Source organism: Rhinolophus sinicus, chromosome 14 (genome assembly GCF_057876585.1).
Source record: "Rhinolophus sinicus isolate RSI-liver-muscle chromosome 14, RSI-T2T, whole genome shotgun sequence".
Taxonomy (NCBI): domain Eukaryota; kingdom Metazoa; phylum Chordata; class Mammalia; order Chiroptera; family Rhinolophidae; genus Rhinolophus; species Rhinolophus sinicus.
In genome coordinates, this window is record NC_142514.1 from 146,784,041 (window position 1) to 146,810,628 (window position 26,588).

The following is a 26,588-nucleotide window of genomic DNA, read 5'->3' on the forward strand; positions in this document are numbered from 1 at the left end:
ATTCTCTTCACTTCTTAGTAGTTAACCCCTGCTACTACTGAATAACTCCTTATATTAAATTTTCCCTGCTCAAGTTACTGCTGTGGTTTCTGGCTCCTCAATGGACCTTAACTAATTCACACCCAAACCAAATCAAGTCAAACCAAGCCAACAACAAAGAATTAAATCCATAAGCCCACCATTAAAACATAACTTTGTATTAAGTTTGATAATACAGAGAAACAGCATAGGCATTTAGTCTAACTTGTTAACTGATTGTATAAAACGTCCCATGGAACTAAAAAAACACAGTGTAATGGTTTTATACTGTGTAAACTGAGCTGAGCTGGAACTACGAGGTCTGACAATTAAGTGCACAAACTTGCTACTGTGCGCTTCCACTGGCAGCACTGTACAAACAGCTCCATAAGGTTTCATAATCTTGGCATATCAGTGTCTCATAGCTGTGTTCGTGTCGACGTGTGGTGATATCTTGCTGAGTGGTGTTCGTGACTGTTGTTACACGTTTTTGTGTGCCATCACAAGAATGTCTGAGCTTGAATTAGAGCAACGAACAAACATTAAATTTCTTGTTTAACTTGGCAAGAGTAGAAGTGAAATCAGGGCATGATAGTCCAAGTTTATGGAGATAATGCCATGAAGAAAACGGCAGTGTACAAATGGATTAAATGTTTTTCCAAGGGGAGAGAACATGTCACTGATGAAGAGAGGTCAGGGTGGCCAGTAATGGGCAGAACTGACGAAAATATTGCAAAAATTCGTCACATTGTGCGTCAAAATCATCGGCTGACTGTGAGAAGCATAGCAGACCAAGTAAACATTGATAGAGAAACAGTTAGGAAAATCTTAACTGAAAATCTTGGCATGAGAAAGGTGTGTGCAAAAATGGTCCCGAAGGAGCTCACTAATGAACAAAAGCAAAGGAGAGTCGAAGTTTGCCAAGACCTTTTGGAGAGGCAAGACGATGTTTTGGGCCGTGTTATCACTGGTGATGAAATATGGGTGTACCAATACAACCCTGAAACAAAGCATCAAAGTGCACAATGGAAGTCAGCCAATTCCCCATGACCAAAAAAGTTCCGTCAGTCCAAATCAAGAGTCAAAACGATGTAGCTAACCTTTTTTGGTATCAGAGGGATTATTCATTATGAATTTGTACCAATTGTACAAATAGTTAACCAAGTTTACTATTTGGAAGTGCTGAAAAGGCTGCATGAAAAAGTTAAAGACAAAAACGACCTGAACTTTTCACCAACAATTCATGGCTCTTGCATCAGAATAATGCACCAGCTCACATGGCACTGTCTGTGAGCGCGTTTTTAGCCAGTAAACAAATAACTGTATTGGAACACCCTCCCTACTCACCTGATCTGGCCCCCAATGACTTCTTTCTTTACCTGAAGATAAAGGAAATATTGAAACGAAGACCTTTTGATGACATTCAGGACATCAAGGATAATATGATGACAGCTCTGATGGCCATTCCAGAAAAGTTTCCAAAATGGATTTGAAGGGTGGACTAGGCACTGGCGCACAGCTTCCCCAGGGGAGTACTTTGAAGGTGTCTGTAGTGATATTCAGCAATGAGGTATACAGCACTTTTTCTAGGATGAGTTCGCGAACTTAATTGTCAGACCTTGCATATTTCCCAGAATTCTCTTTCCTGCATGGTTCTGGGTTAGAGTTGGCCACAAGAGAAATTTGTCCAAGATTTGGAAGGGAAAAATGAAGCAGTAGCCCTTATACTCTGAAGGTCAGTACAGGCTGGCAGGAGCTGCTGTAGGTCATATACTCGTACTCTGTCATTGGTCTGCTGGTTCATCTTGTTGATGTGGAAAAGGAACTGAGCCCACAAATCCTCTAGTTCCTGCCGGATCTCCTCCCTTCGTGTCTCCTAGTGCAGAGCCAGGAACATGTGCAGCTCCATGGCCAATAATGCTGCTTCTCTTGCAGGTCATATGGGTTGTCGCGGTTGGAGGACTACCTGCTGCCCTGAGGACCTACAGCGAGGTTAGGCCCACAGGTAGACTCTAATTCAAAGCCTTCAATAAACTTCTTTCCCAGCTTCCGTAACAGTGTAAGGGCTGGTCCCTATAAATCCCTTACTTCGTATCATTCATGGTACTTCTGCTATCATGATCAAACACTCACTAGCACATACTGTAAAATGGTTAAACGATTCAGCTTAAGAAAAAACCAAACCATTGTGCAACGGGTCACTTGAACAATTCAGTTTCTACTGTCAATTCTTATTTTACCTATGTTTTTTCTTATTTTCACTTCTACATAATAATATCTAAGTTTAAAAATATCTTAGATGTTGAAAGTGGGAAAATTTTTAAACGCTTTATTTTATTTTATTTTTTAAACAAATGCCCTGTGAACGCTCTTAGATGCTATGAAGCTAGTTAGATATAGGATGGAGTTTTCTGGCTGCTCTGAGACATGGAGACAAATTTCCTAGGTGGCTTAGGACCCAGGAGAACCTGGCCTATTTTTGTCACAGTGTTCTCCATGCTAGCAGGGGAATGAGATAAAGAACTAAGTTCAGAGAAGGCTAGTATGTATGCATTAAAGAAAAACTGGGGGTACCTGAAGCTGAGCTTAAGCTGAGAAGGAAGACCAAAAGACGATGCGCAAACTTCGACAATGTCATTAGTTCTAAACCCAAAACTCATTTGTTTGACATTATTGAGACTTATACTTGTTTCCTGAGCATGCTCAGTATGACTTCCCAGTTCTCAGAAGTGTGAACCTCATAAATTCCACATCTGTTTTACAAGAGGATAGGAAGGCAAGTAGGAAAAAAGAAGGATATGCAGTGACTTTGCGGCAGAGAAAGCGCTCTTGTTGGAATAAGACCTTTAACTCTGAGATTGTAGACAGACTATTTGAATAAAGTTTTTAAAAAACTGGCCTTATCAATAAATATTTATTGAGTGCCTACTAGCTACTAAAAAAGTAGCTAGGCTACACCAGTTAGAAATGGTGGATAACACACAAAAAAAGACAGGCAGAACAGAAAGAATAAGACATCTGAGGGCTAGCATCTGAGGGCACGATCATTTCATGGCTAGGACTCTACATGAGGCATTGTATCTGGTGCCTAGTTCTCTACTAAAACAGATCTGGGAATGTTGAATAAGCTCTCCTGACTTAGAGCCCATGAAAACAGGGAGCAGCTTAAGTCAGAAGTCCTTCCACACTACCTTCTTGAAGTCCCAGGCCTCCTGAAGTTAACTGTGTATGGCTGAACAGTGAGTCGGCTGGCTGCCACAGGTTTATCATTTCCTATAGCACATCTCAGAAGGATGTGTTAAATGCGCTGTTCAGAGTGTGGCTATTTAACTTCTTACAAATCCTTCATAGGAAAAGAGAGAGTAAGACGAATTTGCTGAATTTGTTTGCCATAAAACTAATCTTTTTATGAAAAGGCATGGATGGAAAATGTAATATATGACAGAATTAAGAGAGTCACTAAACATTCCAGAAAATTCTCAGAAGGTTCAAAGAAATTGCCATTGAAGTTAAACTCTAATTTCTGCCTCCATTTAGTTATTTAGTTTGTTCATTTGTTCACTCATTCATTCAACAAATATTTACTGGTTGACCTTAGGATACAGCATCGAATAAGACAGATAATATCCCAACCTCATGGAACTTACTTTCTGTAGTGGGGGAAAATAGTCAAATGTAAACAAATCAATATATAACATAATTTCAGTTGTTATAAATTGCTATAAAGAAAAATAAAGCAGGAATGAAATGGGTGTGATTCTATCTTAAGAGATGATTTAGTATTATAGATTAAATTTTCTATACATAGTATGCAATAAATGTTATAATAAATATAACTACAGATATGTCTTAGATATCCAAAGGGGACAGGATTCTTGTACTGAGTACATTTATACAAATTATAATGAGCTTACATATAGATCAATACAACTTACCCTATAGAAAGCACTGGTCAAAGGGAGTAATGCTGCAGCAATGTTATATTCTTCTAAACTTGAACAATCCTTAAACAAAACAAATTAGTATTAGGACATTTATCAGAAATCACAAATATATGGAAATAAAAATCTGAAATACATTGTTTCCTGTCCTATGGGGTTCTTACTTATTCCAAATTGTCACTAAGGCTTAGCACTGAGGTAAGTTTGAAAAAAGAAATTCTGTCCCTGAAGCACATTCTTTTAGAAATGAGATAAAAATACATTTGAGAAAGATATTTTCATATACCAGTGGTGAGCAGCTACCTTTACTTACCTGCTTTACAAAATTGTGACAAAGTGTGTAATTTATACAAAAAAAATTTGGAGGGGCTTTTAGTATATTTAACTATAGTATTTCATTGAGTCTAAGATACACATTTTTTCACATTTTAACTTCTTTGAGACATCTTATAACTGATTGGAAATATTTGTTCTCTCTTAAGTGTTACATACAAAGGGTATTTTGCTATTGATCAGGCAAGAAATATCACTGATGCTGAAACCTATTGGGTGGGATAGTCAGAAAATCTCAGTGGGAATGTAACATGGTTCAGCTGCTAGTAAAAAACAGTATGGCAGTTTCTCAAAACTGAAAAATAGAAGTACCATAAGATCCATCAATTCTACTTCTGGGTATGTACCCAAAGTAACAGTGACTTGAATAGATATTTGTACATTCATGTTCATAGTGGCATTATTCAGAATAGCCAAAAAGTGAAAGCAACCCAATACCTAGATGAATGAATAAACAAAATGTGTGTGTGCATGTGTGCACACGTGCACACACACACACACACACATGCATGTGCACACAAAATGGAATATTATTCAGCATTAAAACGGAAGGAAATTCTGACACACGCTACAATATGGATGAAACTTGAGGACATGTGCTAAGTGAAATAAGCCAGCAAATACTGTATGATCCAAGCTAAAAAGCTCTTGCACAGCAAAGAAAACCATCAATAAAATAAAAACGCAGCCTACTGAATGGGAGAAAATATTTGTAAACTACTTATCCAGGAAGGAATTAATATCCAAAATTTTCAAGGAACTCATACAACTCAATAGGAAAAAAACAAATAACCCAATTAAAAACTGGGCAAAGGAACTAAACAGACATGTTTCCTTCCAAAGAAGACATACAAATGGCCAACAGGTACACGAAAAAGTGCTCCACATCATTAATCATCAGCGAAATGCAAATCAAAACCACAATGATATCACCTCATACCTGTCAGAATGGCTATGATAAAAAAGACAAAAAGTTACAAGTGCTGGTGAGGATGTAGGGAAAAGGAAATGTGTGTACATTACCCTGGTAGGAATGTAAACTGGTACAGGCACTACGGAAAACAGTATGCGGTTCCTCATGAGATTAAAAGCAGAACTACCATATAAACCAGTAATCCCATTTCTGGGTATATAGCCAAAGGAACTGAAATCATTATCTTGAAGTGATTATCTGTACTCCCATGTTCGTTGCAGCATTATCACAATGCCAAGGTATGGAAACAACCTAAATAGCCACCAATGAATGAATGGTAAAGAAAATGTGGTTTATATATACACTGGAATATTATTCAGCCTTAAAAAGGAAGGAAATCCTGCTATTTGCAACAACATGAATGAATCTGGAGGGCATTATGGTAAGTGAAATAAGCCAGATAGAGAAAGACATATACTTCATGGTATCATCTATAAGTGGAATTAAAAAGAAAAAGTCAAACTCAGAAACACAGAGTAGAATGGTGGTTGCAGGGGCTGGGACTTGGGGAAATAGGGAGAGGTTCAATTATAAGATGAAGAAGATCTGAGGACCTAATGTATAACATTGTGACTATAGTTGATAAAACTGTATTGTGTAACTGAAATTTGCTAAGAGAATAGAACTTAAGTATTCTCACCAAAAAAAGGTCAATAAGTGAATATGTGAGGTGATGGATACGTTAATTAACGGTTTTCAGAATCCTTTCACAATGTATATACTATAGCAAATCATCACGTTGTACACTTTAAATATATTACAATTTTATTTGTCAATTATACTTCCCTCAATAAACTGGGAAAAAGTGTACAGTTAGGCCAGGCAGGAAAACACCACACCTTTTTCCTATTTGGCTCCTGTTCTCTACCATCTCCATGGATTTTATAAAATAATCCCGGAATACGGCGAAAGTGTGAATCATCTTTTTCTGCCTGACTTAGTCCTCACCCCCTTGCTCAGGACACTGTTATGCACAAGAATGTCATCCCCTGTGTCCTAGCACATCTGAGTTTCTTTAACAGAAATGCCTTGCATGTTTTTGAAGACTGTCATGAGGCCCAAGGCAATAAAGTTCAACAGACTTGAGCTGTAATCTTCTCCTAAGGAAATGGTTGGGATGCCAAGATGCCTTTGGACTTTGATTTCACAGCAGGGCTTCATTTGTAACAATTCTGTCCAAACTTTAAATGACAACAGCTGTGATATGAAGTCCAACACACTCATTTATAAAAATTTCCCACAAATTAAAAAAAATTAAACAATGGGGAATTTCAATCCATGACCAATTAGCAGGGAACAGGCAATCATAAAACATTTAGGAGCTATTTATTATCTTACAAAATGTTTACACATTGTAGTGCATGTCTCAAACCTGAGCGCCAGTCAAACGCTGATTGCAAAATATAAATATAAAATTCTTTGCAAATCACGTTAGAGACATTCTAAGTTAATTAGGTTGAAAAATGGGAAAATTTTAGAACAATAATTCTACAACTATTGACATAGCAACAGCATTCCGGAATAGTGCAGTTATCTATTGGGGAATCAGTCCATAAATACACATCCTGGAGTCCCCGTGCTTTGGCCACATAATAGCAATGTAGTTACAGGCATACCAGGCAATTTATAAACTTGCAAGGACTTGAATACTTATACATGTTTTATTCTGAAATTTGCTATGTAGTTTTCCTTTAATTTTCCTGCTACAATTGAAGAGTGAGCCCTGCAATCTTAATTTCCCATTACCCTCAATTACTTCGTACTTTCAATCTGCATACCTTTGAACTGTCATGACCAGCATTCTTATTTCATAAAACTTTGGAATCTCTCAAAAACGATACATTTAAACATTAAAGAAAAAAAAAAAAAACGATCGAAAGGCACAACTGTCTTTTGCATAAATGTCTTATACAACTGACTTTTCTTTAGAGTTTAAATTAGACATAGCTTGGAAAAAAAATGTTTTTTGAATTGTCCAAACATTGAGAACATTTGCACCTTCTATACAGGGGCAAACATTATAAAACGACCAAAGCCAAAATACCTCTTTATATTATATTACTCTCCTGCTCAAAAATGTCAGCTGTGTTCTGACCATTACAGGATAATGATCAAACTCTTCTTCTAGGCTTGTAAGCCTTCCATGGTGTGGACCCATTTCCACACCCAACTGACCATATGACCCTACTGCTGCAAGCTTTACTTATCATCTTCTTTCCACATCATAGGTATTCCTACCATATCTAATACTCCTAGGAATACCATCTATGCCTTGCTTTGTTATTTACATCGTTCCCTCTTGGCACCTCCATATGCATGCTCCTATATTTTCCTACCCTTTCCAAGTGCAGTGCTAAGTGCGCGCACGTACATGTACACACAAATTCTTACTGTAGTTTCAGCCTCAGGTTATATTTTAATGCTAAATAAACTTACACAACCGTAGAGAATGTATCACAATTTTGAATACTATGGTCATTTACTATGTACCATGATTCCCATTGGGATAGAAGGTGAATGCTAGTCATGACAAATAATATCTAGGTTTAAGTTTTTGAGAAAATGGGCCAAATCTGCTTCAATTTTATATGCCTGGAAACTAGAACACTGCACCTGGCATATAGTAATAATAGCTAACACTTATTGAGTGTTTACTAAGTATCAGACAGGTTTTAAGTATGAATTTATACAAATTATTTCATTTAATTTTTACAACATCTCTAGAAAATAGATACTATATAATTAATTATGCCCACTTTGTTGATGAAGTAACTGAGCTTCTCACAGTTTAAATATTTGCCTGGGATTACGTGCCCACAAATGGCAGATCCAGAATTCAAAACTAGGTACTCTCACTACAATATCTGTGCTTTAAACCTCTATGTTCTCTTTGACTCTTAAATGCAATAAGGCATGGAACAAAATCTAAAAATGGCATCTGTGGAAACACATAATTTAGGCAAAAGAAGAAGTCTTCCAGTAATTATAAATAATGTCCTCAAGATAGTTTGAAACTATATTACATCTATGAAAAAGCAATTGAAAAATTTAAATGTGATTGCTAAAATTTAAATGCAAAGGAAGGGCTGGAAGAAAAACTTTTTTGTCATGTATCCTTTTATGTCATCTCTATCTTCAGGAATTTTTTAAAAGTTAAGAAATATAGAGGATCAAGTCAATGCTTCTAAAATATGCCTAACAGGAGTGTGGGAAAAGAATTTAGGCTTCATTTGCAAAGGGTATCAAATAGGATAAATGAGAAAAGACATTTGGTAGAATGAATAATATGTGGTATAATGATATAAAGGAATACTACATGAAAGTAAAAATATGAATTATAGCTATATCCAATATCATGGATGAATCTCCCAAACACAATTTTGAACCAAATAATTAAGACAAAAAGAATACATTACCACCACTATCATCATCATCATCATCATCATCATCATCATCAAATTAGTCAGCACTGAAACATACCTTCTTGATTAACCTTAGCCTCTATCTCTATTTATCCCATCAAATATATAAAGGTAAACATGTGCCAATACAATGTAGGATTTCATAAAATCTACCATAGTGATGTGAAAGAATTGTTTAAATCAAATCATAGGATACAAAGGATAATCCAACAAAGTTAGATCAAGTAAAAAGATAATCAGTTCGATGCTTTCATGATATGTACTTCAAAAGAAAATGATTTGATGTCAAAAGATTGAGTCTCTAGGGGAAAATAATGAAGGCTTTAAATATTTTTGCAAAAATGATCATCTTTAGGATAGTGCTATAAAAGCCAAACAAAAAGTAAGCTATCATGCAATTTTGTTAGAAAAATTATTTTAAATACTCTTCTCTCCCCAAAACAAAAGTCAGATTCATGCTTGGGTTCTAAAAAATATGAACACATGATAAATACTGTAACTTAAGTATTTGTTAAAATAAAATTTTATAATTTCTTCTTTTAAATGTAACGTCAAACAAACACTTTCCCCACCATTTGGTATGAAATTTTAGCCCCTATTTTAAATGGATTTACTGGTGGTGATAGTGAAAATTAGCTCCACTCTTAAGGATCTAAAGGATGCAGGAGTGATGGCCTCTGTCATAACTCTGTATTTAATTCTCCAGTCTGGTGTCTGCAGAAAGCAGACAGATTCTGGAGCATGAAAGTATTCTACAGCAAATTCAATCAAGCAGTAGCTCCAACTGCAGTTATATAACAAAGTTGTGTTGCCTTTGCTAAAGCAGACTATCATGGCTTCTAGTGTATTATATGCAACCGCTGATTTGGTGACTATGTTCTTTTCTATTCCTATCAGAGAGGATGGTCTGAAACAGTCTGCATTCGTATGAAATGGACAATGGTAAACATTTGCAATTTTGCTTAAAAATATGTTAACCAAACCCCCTCCCATCCAAATTCAGTCTGAAGAAATTTGGACCATCTGAACATCATATAGAACATTATACTGATTTACCACATTGACGATATCATACTCATCAGTCTGGACGAGCAAGAAGTGGCTACTGTGTTGCAAACCTTGGTAAGACATACATATGGACTACAGAGCATGGGAGAAAAACCTTATGGAGGTTCTAGAATTCTAGGACATCTCATTCAAAATAAAGGGTAACTTATTGTATCTTATATCTCCTACCGTGAGGAAAGAAGCACTACTTCTGTAGGCCTCTTGGGGTTATAGAGGTAGAATATTCCACATCCAGGACTACTGCTCTGGTTCATACCAAGTGACACAAAAAGCTCCCGGCTTTGAGTGGGACCTCAGGCAGGGAAGGGCTCTTTAGCGGATACAGGAATCAATAAGCCCTGCTTACCATCACACCCAGTGATCCACTTGGAGAATTTGCACCTTCCATTGCTGTAACTCTGAGCTCTGCAAGGTTAGAAATTCTAGACCACAAAGGAAGAATATTTCTACCAGAGGACAAAACAAGAATCTCATCAATCTATAAACTACAGCTATTACTAAGACACTTTAGGCTCTGAATGCCCAGGGACCAGAAGATAACAAAAGAGTTATTGTTCTGACAGAGATAACCAAACCTGAATGCCAGGTGGGGGTAGGGCTAATGCTACACGTGGGAGTACGGAGGAGTATGTTTGGCACTTGGGTAAGTCCCTGGGTACCTCTTGGTACTTCCTTGCCAAATTCTGATGTAAAATGAACCAGTGCAGAAGCCCTGAGCTGAGAAAGACATGGTGACCAGGGACTAAGATCCCTCCAGGATGAGGGCCTGGGTCATGTTGCCAGGAAGCCACTAAAAACAACAGAGATGCTAGTTAGGGATAACGGAATCAGGAATGGATAGTAGAGAAGGGAGGTAAGTATCACTTGCAACCTACGATCAGCTATAGTAGCAGGGGCTAAAGATTTTCCCAGTTACCCTTTTCAAAGCTTCTCCCAGCAACAAAGGAACACTAGAATTCTGGAGGAACTTTTCCTAGATACATACGAGTATTAAGAGGTGGAGCCAAGTAGCACAAGGGGTGAACATGGCAATGCCCTATCCGGATACCCCTTCAAGGAAGGACTTGTTGCCCCCATGACTAGGAGTGCTGTCAACAGCCCTTCTCGAGGCAGCCAATATTCAATATTCATTGAATACTGAATATTCAATCAAGGTGGGGGTATAAAGACCCAATCACTTTGGCTTAATGTGGGACAATTCTGGCTCCGGAACTGTGTGGGTTTCGCTGAGGCTATCTTTGGGCCAACAACAATATTGCCTGACTTCTCCTTCTGGCCAGTTCTACTTTTTCCTCCCTTCCACAGGTGTTGACCCCAACAATACTAACAAACATCTTTTGCACTAAACTCTGACTCTGAATCTGTTTCCAATCTGAAACAACTTCCCAATAACATAGTACTACACATATCTTTGCTTTGGATTCTGTTTTCTGGGGAGGCCAGGCTAGGACAGATCTAGAGTTTGAAAAGATCGCTATGGCTACAGGATGATGAATGGGTTTAGAACAAGTATAGACGTGGGATGATGCTCAGAAGGGTACTGTAGCAGTCTAAATGGAATAATGATAGCTTTGAGTAGGGTATTAGATATGGAGGTAGAGAGAAGAAGGCTGAGTTAAAAGATTTGTATGAGGTAAAAATCAGTACAACTTAGTTGAGGCAGAAGAAACTGTCAGGAATCTTAGATTTCTGTTTGTATAACTGGATCAATGATGATGCCATTTGCTGAGATTGGGAACGATGTAAGGGGATCAGGTTCGAGGCCTGAGGAGTAGAGGAGATGGATATCATGAGTTCAGTTTGTAACTATTAAAGGTGAAGTGTATTTGAGACATGAAAACAAAGTACCAGGTAGCCAATAGGCTATGTGGGTATAGAGCTCAGAGAAAAGGTCTGGGGGGAGAGAAATAAACTTGTGAGTTATCGATGTTCAGGTGGTAATTTAAGTTGTGGGTGTAGATGAGATCATCCTTGAAGAGGGTATAGAATGAGAAGGGGGGAAAAAAGAATATAAGTCTTGAAAAATTAAAGGCCAAGTGAAGAAGTATGAGCTTTCAAAGATGGAGAAGGAATGGCCAGAGAGGTAGGAGGCTATGTAGGAAATGCTTCATCATAGAAGGCAAGGAAAGAGAGCGCTTCAAAAAGAAACTCTAATTGATAAACTGCTTCCTCCATCTTCAAAGCAAGGAAAAGCTGGTGGACTTAACCATGAAGCGATAACATTAATAATTTATATAGTTTACATAGTTTCAAAGTAGCTCCTATACTGTATATTTTGTTTGCTTTCTTTTGCTGCCCCTCCCCCAAAAGACTATATCTTAAGTTCCTGGGAGGTAAAAAAAGAGTGAATTATAAATCTGTCACATTTACAAGGGCTAATCACATTTAGAAGAGCTAACCAATAAATAAAACCTATAGAATAACCTTTTACATTAGAAAACCTTCATGTATATAAGTCAAGTTATATAGAAAAATAGTTCTTTTTAAAAGCATTTTAAGTCCATAAGTTATTATTATGCTGCTTATATAATATCAAAAGATAAAACAATCAAATCTTTATATAACCAATTATCACAATAACTAGAGACAATTTTCTTCATGATTTATACTGTAAAAATAACGATAACATAACAGCACAGGAAAACTTAACTCACCCTTAGTTTCAAGAAGACTATTCTGCAATGTCATTGTAAATACTGTGTTTCCCCAAAAATAAGACCTAGCTGGACCATCAGCTCTAATGCATCTTTTGGAGCAAAAATTAATATAAAACCTGGTCTTATATAAGACCCGGTGTTATGTTGTTGTTATGTTATATTATGCTATATAAGACCCAGTCTTATATAATATAATATAAGACCCGGTCTTATGTAAAGCTAAGACCGGGTCTTATATTAATTTTTGCTCCAAAAGATGCATTAGAGCTGATGGTTCAGCTAGGTCTTAGTTTTGGGGAAACAGGGTAGTTAAAAATGGACATTGGCAGAAAAAATTTATAGTCTAAGACTATAATTGCCCAGTAGCATTATTTATGAAAACAGTTTTGAAAGTAAAAATCAAGTTCAAATCTTTTTGAAAGTCAAAATGCAATGAAGGAAAGATATGAAAATGAGACTCAACTATATATAGCCATCCTTAAAGTTAACTAGGCAAAGAATTATCAACCCTGTGGTTAAATATATATTTTTTTTCCGAAGCACTGATAAGAAAGACACTCAGTAAAATGTGAAGTGTTACATAAGGTCAGGGTAGTAACATGAAAGCAGTCCTGGGAATCCTAAGAAAACAACGTACAGTTCTGAACTTATTTCTTAATAACAACATAAAACTAGATACTAGGCAAAAGATAAACCCCCTCTAGATTGATTTTGGCCTTCTGAAACCCCCAACCCCATTTTCACTGGCAAAGGTCATTACCAATGACCTCTTACTTGCCAACCAAATGGATAATGTTTAGATATTTAATTTAACCTCCACACCATTTGTTAAGATCCTCCTCCCCATCCTCCTTTTTCTTTTTTTAACACTGCTTCCCTTTAAAAAACAAAACTTCCATCTCATAAAGATGTAGGAAACACAGATAAGTGAAAAGAAAAACATCTTGCGATAAATCCCACAACCTTTAAGCAACCAATGTAACATTTTGGTGTCTCTACTTCGTATTTTTCCTAATCACAAATTACATATTTAATCGTATAATTTAACTTTATTTTTTATACAGGCACTTCCTTCTTAAACTAATTTTCTTCTTTGGCCTCCATAACCCGACTTTCTACTAGATCTATTACATCTAATGACCCTTTTGTTTTAATATCTTTATTATTCTGCCCACCCCTTAAATATCAGTATTTCTCAATTTTTTTCATCCTCAGATCTCTTCTTTTATATTACTTACTTTCCTCAGACTGGCTCAACCATTTCTATGGTATAATGTGGCACTGAAATCTTATTTCCAGCCTAGACCACCTTCTGCAGCTCCAGCTGACTAGACACCTGCAATCCAATGTCTTGCAAAGATCTCAAAGTCAATATATCTTAAACTGAATTATCTCTACTCCCTTCCCCTGCCTTCAAGCCCAATATTCTTTCATACCACCTTGGTTAAAAAAGACCAGACTTGATTTAGTCACCTAGCCAGAAACCTTTGTATCACATTACACACCCTTACATTCAATCAAATATCAAGTTGATACTTCCAATGTGACCTTCCTTCCACGTATCCATCCAACAAATATCTTTAGTTGAACTAGGTGCACTGTGCTGGAGGCTGTAAATTAAACAGTTCTATAATTACTTCCCTCTTGAATCTTAATCAAATACTGTTAATTCTGTCTTCATCACTTTGTCATTTGTTCCCTTTTCTTCATACTTACTACCTTTGTTTGGACTTTCACCATGGCTATAACTTTGTTACTCCTACCAATTACTGAGCCTTTGGGGGTAATTCTGCAGTCTAAATCAGAATGCTTCTCTGCTTTCCTCCCATCCTCCTAATTCCACATTCTGGAATGTCATTGTAAATAGTTAAAAATAGGCATTGGCAGAAAAAAAATTTAATTGTAAGACTATAATTGCTCAGCAGCATTATTTATGAAAATCTTTTTGAAAGTCAAGATACAATGGATAAAATACAGGAAAGTATTTTCTGTTAAGTCAGTTACCCTTTGTCCATTTGTTTTCTGGGTGTAACTTTCTTAAATAACACAAAAATATACAAAATAGAAAGAATCTATCTAGGTAGGACTGCTGCAGAAAAGACAACAAAGGCTGTAGGGACTGCAAAGGTACTGGATGTGAGAAAAAAGTGGCAAAGTTATTGGAAAAAGAGAGGAATTCTTATAGCAAAAGAGGAATCAGGGTTTTTTTTTTTTTTTGTTTTCATGAAGAGATGGGCAAAATTGGGAAGAGAAAAAATTTATTCTAGGTTGGGTGACTCAGCTTTGGACAATTGGGGGCAGAGGGTACAGGAGGGAAAGGCAAGAGCTAAAGCAAACTTATCATATAGAGAAGCTATCAGTTTTGAGTATAGTTTATAAGACCCGTTATGGACAGTCTAGGAACCAACAAGAGCAAAACATATCATTAATTAACACACATATACCTTAGTATATATCTGTATAAGACCTAATCTATCTTTCAAAATCTAGAAGAAATGAAAAAATTCCTAGAAACATACAAGCTACCAAGACTGGGTCAGGAAGAAGTAGAATATCTGAAGCCCATTACTAGTAAGGAAATTGAATTAGTAATCAAAAATCTCCCAACAAATAAAAGTCCAGGACCAGACAGCTTTACTGGTGAATTCTACCAAACATTTAAAGAAGAGTAAATACTAATCAATCTCAAATTCTTCAAAAATAGAAGAGGAAAGAACACTTCCAAGCACATTTTCTGAAGCCAACATTAGCCTGATATCAAAATTGGACAAGAACACCACAAGAAAATTACAGGCCAATATCCCTGATAAACATGAATGCAAAAATCCTCAACAAAATACTAGAGCAAACCAAATTCAACAAAACATTAAGAGGACTATAATACCAAGATCAAGTGGGACTTATTCCAGGCATGCAAGGATGGTTCAACATCCACAAATCAATCAATGTGATACATCACATTAACGATGGATAAAAATCATATAATAAAATTTAAAAAATAAAAAAATAAAGGAAAAAAATCATATGATCATTTCAATAGATGCAGAAAAAGCGTTTGACAAAATTCAACCTACATTCATGATAAAAAAAACTCTCAACAAAGTGGGTATAAAGGGAATGTACCTCAATATAGAATAAGCCATACATGACAAGTCCACATCTAAAATTTATCATGGTGAAAATCTAAAAGCTTTTCCTCGAAAATCAGGAACATGACAAGGATGCTACTCTTGCCACTTTTAGTATTGGAAGTACTAGCCAAGGCAATTAAAGGAAAAAAAAGAAAAGGACAAAAGAAATAAAAGTCACCCAATTTGGAGAGGAAGAGCTAAAACTGTCATTATTTGCAGATGATATGATCTTACATGGAGAAAACCCTAAACACTCCACCAAAAAACTGTTGGAACTAATAAAAAATTCAGTAAAAGTTGCAGGCTACAAAGTTAATATAAAAAATCTGTTTCATTCTTATACACTATTGACAAACTATTGGAGAGAAACTAAGAAAACAACCCTATTTACATAAAAAAAGAATAAAATACCTAGGAGTAAATCTAACCAAGGAGGTGAAAGACCTGTACACTGAAAACTGTAACATAGTGATGAAAGAAATTGAAGAAGAAGAAAATAAACAGAATGATATTCCATGCTCACAAACTGGAAGGAAAATGTCCAATCATCCTAAACCATCTACAAATTCAATGCAATCTCTATCAAAATTTCATTGGTATTTTTCACAGAAACAGAACAATCTTAAAATTTGTATGGAACCACAAAAGACACCAAATAGCCAAAGCAATCTTGAGAAAGAAGAACAAAGGTGGAGGTATCATGTTTCCTGATTTCAAACTATATTACAAAGCCATAGTAATCAAAACAGTATGGTATCGGGTAAACAATAGACACATAGATCAACGGAACAGAATAGAGAGCCCAGAAATAAAGCAACACATATATGGTCAATTAATGTACAGCAAAGGAGCCAAGAATACACGTGTACAATGGGGAAAAGAAAGTCTCTTCAATAAGTGGTGCTGGGAAAACTGGAAAGCCACACACAGAAGAATGAAACTAGACCACTATCTTACACCATACACAAAAATTAACTAAAAATGGATCAGAGACTTGATTATAAGACCTGAAACCATAAAACTCCTAGAAGAAAACAGGCTGTAAGCTCTTTGATATCAGTCTTGGTGATGTCTTTTCGGATTTGACACTGAAAGCAAAAGCAACAAAAATAAAAGCAAACAAGTGGGACTACATCAAACTAAAAGGCTTCAGTACAGCAAAGGAAACCATCTATCAGATGAAAAGGCAACCTACCAAATGGGAGAAAATATTTGCAAATCAAATATTCAGTAAGGGATTAATATCCAAAGTATATAAAAAACTTACAAAATTCAAATATTCAATAAGGGATTAATATCCAAAGTATATAAAAAACTTACAAAATCAATAGCAAAAAACCAAACAATCTGATTAAAAAATGCGCAGAGGTTCCAAATAGACTTTTATCCAAAGAAAACACACAGATGGCAAACAAGTACATGAAATGATGCTCAACATCACTACTCATCAGGGAAATGCAAATCAAAACCACAATGACAGGGGCCGGCCCGGTGGCTCAGGCGGTTAGAACTCCATGCTCCTAATTCCGAAGGCTGCCGGTTTGATTCCCACATGGGCCAGTGGGCTCTCAACCACAAGGTTGCCAGTTCAATTCTTCGAGTCCTGCAAGGGATGGTGGGCTGCTTCCCCTGCAACTAGCAAAGGCAACTGGACCTGGAACTGAGATGCACCCTCCACAACTAAGATTGAAAGGACAACAACTTGACTTGGAAAAAAGTCCTGGGAGTACACACTGTTCCCCAAGAAAGTCCTGTTCCTCTTCTCCAATAAAATCTTTAAAAACAACAACAAAAAAACACCTTAAAAAAACACCACAATGACATATCACCTCACACTTGTTAAAAAGGCTTTCATCAAGAAAACAAGAAGTAACAAATGTTGGTGAGGAGAATAAGGAACCCTTGTGTACTGTTGGTGAGAATGTAAATTGGTGCAGCTACTATGGAAAACAGTATGGAGGATCTTCAAGAAATTAAAAATAGAACTATCTTATGATCCAGCAATTCCACTTCTGGATATTCATCCAAAGGAAATGAAAACACTAACCAGAAAAGATATCTGCACCCCCAACATTCGCAGCATTATTTACAATAGCCAAGACATGGAAGCAACCTAAATGCCCATCAATGGATGAATGGATAAAGAAAATGTGATACACACACACACACACATGAATATTATTTAGCCATAAACAAGAAATCTTGCCATTTGTAACATGGATGGACCTTGAAAGTATTATACTAAGTGAAGTAAGTAAAACAGAGAAAAAAATTATTGTATGGTTTCACTTATATTTGGAATGTAAAAAAGAAATCCAAAAGTTGAAGTCATAGATACAGAGAACAGACTGGTTGTTGCCAGAGGTGGGGGTCGGGAGATGGGGTAGTGGGTGAAATGGGTAAAGGGGGTCAAAAGGTACAAACTTGCAATTATAAAATAAATAAGCCATGGGATATAAAGTATAGCATGATGATTATAGTTAATAATACTGTATTGTATACGTGAAAGTAGCTAAGAGAATAGGTCTTAAAACTTATCACAAGAAAAAACTTGTAATTGTGTGGTGATGAATGTTAACTGTATTTATTATGATCATTTTGTAGTAGACACAAACATCAAATCATTATGTGGTACACATGAAACTAATATATGTCAATTGCATCTCAATAATAAAAATAACAAACAAAAAAACCTAGTCTGTATTTCAGAGTATACACCTGAAGGACATTTATAATTAGGCTGCAGATGATTAGAACTCCTCTACTCAAGTGATAAGGTTTTCATTTCTTTCATATGTGAAAGGAGACATTATCTAAGAGTTCTTTGTGATTTTATCTTTTCTCTCTAAGATTTTAGTGCTGTGTAGAAAAGTAGCACCTCCAAGTACTAGTTTTAAAAGACTAGCTGCAGGAGGCCGATTTTCTGAAACAATAGTGATTGCCTGGTAAACAGTGAGTTTGGTTGTGGTGCCCAGCACTTTAATTCTGAATGTCCAGGTGTCAGGATAGTGGTACCCTAGTCAGGGAAGTATGAAGAGAGAGGCCTCGTCTTTCTAATGCTTTGGTGTTGTCAGCGCTCCGCATCTGCGTCTACCCTTATGCTTCCCACTCATTGTTCCCAATGCCCCACTTCCTTCTTTTTCTTGTCCTGTTTGCCTATCTTGTCTTCTTAGTCTATATAGTAGTTCACAAGATGTGGTCCCTGGACCAGCAGCATGAATATGACCTGAGAAACTGTTAAATATGCAAATGCTCAGGTTCTACTCCACCCTAGTGAATCAGAAATCTGGGTGTGGGGACCAACGATCTGTGTTTTAACTAGCTCTACAGTTATTCTAGTGCATTTTAAATTTTGAGAATCACTGGTCTATATTGTATCACTATTGTTCTTTCTGATATGACCTTGAACCATTCTGGAAAGAAAGGGCTATGTATCTGACTTGATTTCTAGATTCAGGTGAATGTGTGAAATATTTTGTTATTCTAATTACTGTGCATTTGCTTAAAGTAACTAGCACCACATTTTTAAAAACAAAATCTTAAGTGTTTCCAAAAAGTAAGTTTACCTTACTTAGTTTATATTTATAGGTCATCATTTTTTTCAACCAATACATATGGGCCTACAAAATGAAAACTTATACATGGTCCCTACCATTGTAATTCAAAGGATTTACAAGCTAGTGGAACTGACAGGCAGGCCTCGCAAGAGCTAATGCAAATCAGTGTTTAATGTGCCACACAAGCAGAAAGAGGTGTTAATGGAACATAGAGGAGGAAGTGATTCACCATAGCAATCAGAAAAATCTTTATTGAGGGGCATCTGGACTGGACTGGAAGATGAAGAGGTTATTTGGATTCATTCATCTTTTTTCACATTTTTCTCTAATTTTTTGCTCTTATATGCCATTAGTTAACGGCTGTTATTTTGTATATGGTTTTACTTGCAGTGTTTTAACAATATATAAAGCTTAAACATGACACCCAATATATATTCTGCATTAAAAATGAGGTCCACTGATTTTAAGAAAAGCAGTTTTGTCTCAAGAGAAGTCACCAATATTGAGCTAGTTTATATTTATTTAAGTGAATTTTAAAATTTCCTTTACATAACCTTGAAGAAAGGTTATTACAGCCCGAACACTATTTTATTGTTTAAGGACCATGTGTGTATATTGGAAAAAGCACAGGACTGAACATCACCAAAGCCGTACTGTTATGCACAGTATGTCATTATCTAGTACTTTGATCTTGAGCAAATCACTTCACCTCCCTGGACCTTAAGTTTCTTCATCTAGAAAAAAATTTGGACTCAATGATTTCAAAGGACCTTTATTTTTGTTTCTTATTAGCTAAACCCTTTTGAATTCCATTTATGATTTCAACTGGTTCAATTATTCAAATATTCATCAAAAAAGGAAATGGCTCTTTTTGTGGCTATCTTGACAAATATCCTCTGCAAATACTTTGGCTACAGAGTAGATTCCAGAAACTAGTTGTATGAAGCTGACAGAACACAATGTTAGTCTCGAAACGTGCTCATGACAGACCACATTAGGAAAGAGTGTCCTTAACATTACATTACTTCATCTCTAAAGAGAAATGTCTCAAGAGTTCACAGCAGTGGTCAAAACGTTGGCTGAACAACATTTTGATGCGTTATTGATAGAAAAGTCATTTCTCAAACTGCAAAACCTGCTCTGAAACATACCCTAATTAAAACAACGACAACAAAACACATAGGGCCAGAACAGCATTCCACAATTCTGGAGAGCCTAAGAGATTTAAATCAAGTGGAAAAATTTTTGCTCCAGTGACACAGACTTTAGGAGGTGATGAGACTCTGAAAACATGGCTGAAATATTTCAGACCAAATATAATTCTTAGTGTACAGGAACTTCATGGAAATTGTTCAATATGTGAATTTTTGAACCTGTCAAAAGTTGAGTAAACTTAAAGAACGACAAGTTACATAAAAAGGTACATATCTCTGACTCTAAAACAGGTTCTAGATCTTCACCATTGTCTCTAACCTTTCTCCTCCTTGCACATGGAGGTCATGCTGTGAACTGCAGGAAGAGGGATTCCTTTTGGAATGTACCTCCTTACTGGCCAAGTGTCTGTACCTAATTGATTTTCCTCACCCTTTTAAAAGAGTACCTCTAATTCCTTGCCCTATGTACCTGCCTAAAGTTCAGTCAAATATCACAGCAAGATCCAAGCTAAGTGGATTTCACTAAAGTGTCAAATGGGAGGCAGACATGGAGTTATAGACCAGAAGGTTTAGTAGTTTGGGTTGAGTTTCATGCTAGTTCCATTATTAAAAAGGAATCTTTGCTAAATCTCTGGTAGGGCTTTGTTCTTTTTTTTTTTAACCAGTCTTCTATTACCAAGGTCAAAGGAAAATGAATGTAGGTAAAGTGAAGGAGGACCAGTGTCTTGGGCTCACGTTTGAGTGTGATTCTAGAGCAATTATATCTGACAGAAATTATAATGTGAGCCATACATTTAATTAAAAATTTTCTAGTAGCATGATTTAAAAAAGTAAAAAAAAAAAAACCAGGTAAAATTAAACATAATAAATTTTATCTAACCCAATACATCTAAAATATAATAATTTCAACTTGTAATCAATATAAAAATCATTAATGAGATATTTTGCATTCATTTTTCTCAGTCTTCAAAATCCAGTGTGTTGCACACTATAGCCCATCTCAATTTGGACTAGCTACATCTCACGTACTTGGTACATGAAATGTACCATATGTACCACATCTGAATAATGCTGCATTAGACTGCCATAGCCTTAATATCTGGGTCTTGTCCCTAAGCTATAGAAACTATGATTTTCCCCCTATTTTATTCCCATAACTGCTCTTTCCTTGGCTTAATTGCTATTTTTGGAATATCATTTAGAAAATTTATGATAGGGCACTAAACTTCTTATAGGGCAACTAAAAATTGTCAATCTCTTCAGGCTCAAGAACAAGGTTTGGATACATGTAATAAAGCTTTTTTCATGAATTTAATCATAAATAAAAGAGAGAAGAGATCAGTCTGAACTTCAAAGGGTATCAAAGCCAGGCAGACTCAAAGACTGAGATATGGATCTCTGCTCTCTGACCTTGTTATTAAATTGAGTTGTCTCTGTTGCAAATTCTCTATAATCTGGGTTAAGGTGTACTTATTAAAAAAATGTTTCTCATCCTCCTTGTTTTTTTCTCTTTTCACTGTGAGGCTTGTTCATTTCTGTGCTGAATAAGTAGAAAAATATTGGGGGTAATAAATACTAATTCTCCTGTAGCTATTAGAAACTTGTAAACTTCTTTTGACATTAGTGAACTTTCAAAACTGTAATGGATTTGAGAATCAGGAAAGTTTTACCTTTTTCGTTTTTCAAAACAAACTACCACGGCAAAATTCTTATGTAGGAAACAAACAACAACACATCCCAACTTAAAATTTCACAGTGCTACACCCATCAAGGTTCGTATAGAACACACATTCTTCTCCAGTGTACAAGGAATACAGGACTACTTACTAATATAAACCATACACTAGACCATAAAACACGTCTAAATAAACTTAAAAGGATTCAAATCATAAGAAGTGTGTTCTCTGACCACAAGGGAATTAAATTAGAAAGTATTAACAGAAAAATCTCTGAAAGATCCACAAAAACGTGGTAAGTACATAACCTAATTCTAAATAACCCAAAGGTTCAAGAAGAAATTAACGGGAAATGAGAAAGTATTTTGAAATGAATGACAATTAAGATATATCACATCAAAATTTGTTGGTTATTGCTAAGGTAATACTTAGTGGAAAATATAGCACTAAATGATTGTATTAGAAAGAAGAATGTCGAATCAATTACCTCACCTTCTACCTTAAAGAAAAATGGAAAAAGAGTCAATTATACATGAAATAACAGGAAGGAAGGAAATATTACACAAATACTGGAGCAGAATTCAATAATAGAGAATAAAAGCAATAGAGAAATCTATGAAACCAAAAACTGGTTTGTTGAGAAATTCAATAAAATAGATAAATCTCTAGCCAGACTAAGAAAGGAAAAAGACAACATATTATTGTTATAAGAAATGCTATTACTAGACTCTACAGCTATTAAAAGGATAATAAGGAAATATTAGAAAATTTCATAAATCGTTCATAAATTGAACAACTTAGATGAAACAAATTCTTGTAAGATACAAGCTGCCAAAGCTTTTTTTTTAACTAGGTAACTTGATACTACATCTATGAAATAACTGAACTTACAGTTATAAACCTTCCTACAAAGAAAAATCCAGGGCTGGATAGCTTAACTGGTGAGTTCTACCAAATACTTAAGGAAGAAATAATACCAATTCTAGACAAACTCTACCAGAAAATTGAATAGGAGGAGGATATACTTGCTAACTCATTTTATGAGGTTAGCAATATCCTGCTTCCAAAACCAGACAAAGACATTAAAAAATAAAACAAAAAAACTATGGATTAATATCCTTATAAACATAGAAAAATTTTAAACACAATTTTGCAAATCAAATTCAGTAATAATTTAAAAATTAATACATCATGATCAAGTAGAATGCAGAGTAGGTTTTACATTAGAAAACCAACGTAACTAATCCTGTTAAAAAAATAAAGAGAAAAAAACATATGAGCACCTTAATAGATACAGAAAAAAAAGCATTTGACACAATCCAATATCCATTCTTGCATTGTGTTAATTTGGGGAGAATTAATATTTTATTATATTAAGTCTTCCTGTCCAATAACTGGTCCAATTTTCTATTTTTGTTTTATGCCTTTCAATAAACATCCTTGATAAAAACTCTCAGCACCCTAGAAATTAAAGGATACTACCTCAAACAGACAGACAGTATCTATGAAACACCTAGGTTCTGGCAAATATGTAAATGTTGTAAACATTGGCAAAGAAGAGATAAAATTATCATTTGGGGCGCTGATACTATTGTATGCCTAGAAACCACAGACATTCTAATAGAAAACTAAAATTAATAAGAGAATTTGGTAAAATGGATAGTGATAAAATAAATATACAAAATCAATAACTTTGAATTATTTTGGCAAAAAGTAACTAAAAATGGAAATGGGGAAACTGATCTATTCACAACAGAAATGCACACTATAAAATACGTACTAGGAAATACATTTAACAAAGCAAAAAACTTAAAAGAAGAACATTTTAAAAGCTTAATGAACTTAGCTTGAAGTAATTCAGTTTCAACATTAGATTGTGCCACATTAGTATCACCTACATCATGTGATGCTCAGCGGTTGTTGTGATTTAAAAGCAAGTACTATGCTTAAAGCAAAGTAAAATAGGAAATGTAGGTGGTTTGAGTGTCTGTGCAGTACTTAACAGGAGCATACAACCCATCAGTAAGCAATTGTAGTTATTTAAAAATAAAATACAAGTAATAATTTTTTTCAACTTATGTGTATTATTTTTTCAAGTGGTTATTTAGTAGTAAGGACATAAACACACATTAAGTTGGTCCTAACTACTTAATTAGTGAAGCTGTTACGTATTTCTTTTGGCCGAGGGGGCACCAAGAAACAACTAAGGACTCTGTGAATTCAGAAAGTTTAGGAACTTCTCAAATCTGTAGCTTAAGAAGTTAAAAATAACAGAATAAAACTGGCAAAATCAATTTTAAAAAAGAAAATTTCTTCTTAAAAAAGAAGAAATCAACAATAGACAAATCCCTAGGGAAAAAATTACCAAATTCATGAAAAATGAAAAACCTGGTTAGTCTATAATTAGAAATTTAAAATATACCTGCAAGAAAACTAGGTTCAGATAGATTTACTAGTGAGTTTTTTTCGAGGCACACCCTTTTTCATCTAATGCACATTCTTTCGGAAAACTTCCTACTTCATTTTTCTGACACTAAGTATAACCTTGCTCCAATACCAGTGAAGAACATTATGAGAAATTATAGGCTAATCTCAATCATGGGAAAAAATTCTAATATCAAGTTAAAAAAACCCATGAAAACCACTGATAGTTGCAGAAAAAGTATTTCATAAAATTCAACACCTTTTAATAATATGATAAAAACTCTTTAAACACTAGGAATGGAAGAGGACTTTTTAACCTGATATAGGACAAAATATTTTTAGCAAATATAAAGCTCAATGATTAAACTTTAAAAGAACGGTGCTATCACTTCTATTTAACGTTATACTACAAATCCTTGACAGACAATAAGGAAAACAATGTATAAAGTCTGGAAAATATGATAAAAAACATTACTATCACTGGATGACATTATTGCCAACATAAAGAACTAAAAAGAATATGTAGACAACTTACTAGAATTAAGGAAGCTTGCAGTACTAATAAATACATTTACTATAATTCTACATGTCAAAAAAAGCAATTAGAATATATAATTTTAAAAGATACCATTTACAATAATAACGTTAATAACAACAGCAACAAAATAGGGTGACCAGGAAGAGATCTAACAAAAGATGTATCAGACCTTCATGGAGAAAATCATAAAATGTCATAAAAGACATTAAAGGCCTATATACATCAAGAAATATACCAAGTTTATGGATAGACAGACTTGTAAAAATGTCACTTCTTCCCTAAATTAGTCTATAGGTTCAATATAATTTTAATCAAAGTCCCAATAGAGTTTATCATATAATTCAATGTGATTTTAAAATTATATAGAAAAGCAAACTGCAAAGAACAGACAAGATATTTCCTAGGAAGATGTAGCATGGAGACTTGCCTCTCAGGTATCATTTATTATAAAACTTTAAGACTATGTGATGCTTTTGTGAAACTAGGCAAAGAGATCAACAGAGAAGTAATCCTGACAAACACACATATTTATAGAAATGTGATATATGAAAAGGCAGCCACAGCAAATCATTGGAGAAAGGATACATTATTAAATAAATCATTCTGTGGGCAATGGTTGCAAATTTAGAAAAAAGTAAACTGGATCTCTAACTCATATAATCCACAAAAAATCAATTTCAGATAGATTAAGGACTTAAATATGAAAGGCAAAATTATTAAGCTTTTAAGAGGATATGTTATCCTCTTTTGCCCTCATGGTAGGGAAGGATTTCTTACATGAGACACGAAAAAGTACAAACCATACAGGAAATGATTAATGAAGTTAACTACATTAAAATTACACACTTATATTCATAAAAGATATCAAAGACAAGGAAAAGAAAACTACAAACTAGGAAGAGATACCTGCAGCATGAAAGGATTGTTGCTCAGAATAAATTAAGAACTCTTACAAATCAGTGGGGTAAAAACAAGCATTAAAGAAGAACGGGCAAAAGCAAATAGGTATTTCCTTATATAGAAACACACAAAGCCAATAAACATGAAAAAGGGTTGCATTTTATTAGTTATCAGGGAAATGCAAATTATAACTATGATATACCCTTTTACAATCACCAGATTAGTAGAATTTAAAATTATGAGTTTTTTAATAGAAAAAGTTGGCAAGGATGTGAAGTAACAGGAACTCTCATACACTGTTGTAAGACTTAATTTGTAAAGGTATAATAGAAAAAACAATTTGTTATAATTTAGTAAAGTTGAAGTTGCACAAATTCTTGACTCAGCAAGTCCATTCCTATGTGTTTATACAAGAGAATTTCTTGCACAAGCACATCAATGTGTAAGAACGGTCATTACGACATTATTTTCAGTTATAATACTGTTTCCATCGACCGCAGTGAAAACAGTCCAAGTATCTTTCAGCAGCACAACAGACTCACACGGCAGCGAGTATGAATAAACCATAACCACACGTATCAACATGGATGACCATTATGAGCAGTTGATCAATAAATACGTACTGTATTAATGAAAAAAACACACACCAGGATGATCCCAATTATATTAAGGTAAAAACAGGCAAAACTAAACTGAATTACATTTTAAGAGTACACATAGGGGTAAAACCATGAGGAAAAGAGAAGGAAAAAATAAACTCAGTTCAGGAGAGTGGCTCTAAGGGAGAGGAAGAGTG

At 35.1% G+C, this 26,588-nt stretch overlaps 1 protein-coding gene across 2 annotated transcripts in view; it reads right to left on the reverse strand.

Annotated features, from left to right (window-relative positions):
* SBF2 (SET binding factor 2) overlaps positions 1-26,588 on the reverse strand; it is a 391,687-nt gene that overhangs the window by 103,101 nt on the left and 261,998 nt on the right. For both annotated transcript variants that reach the window (XM_019728981.3, XM_019728975.3), the window contains exon 17: positions 3,954-4,022. In XM_019728981.3, coding sequence (XP_019584540.3) covers positions 3,954-4,022 — 69 coding nt within the window. The remainder of the gene's footprint in view (positions 1-3,953; positions 4,023-26,588) is intronic.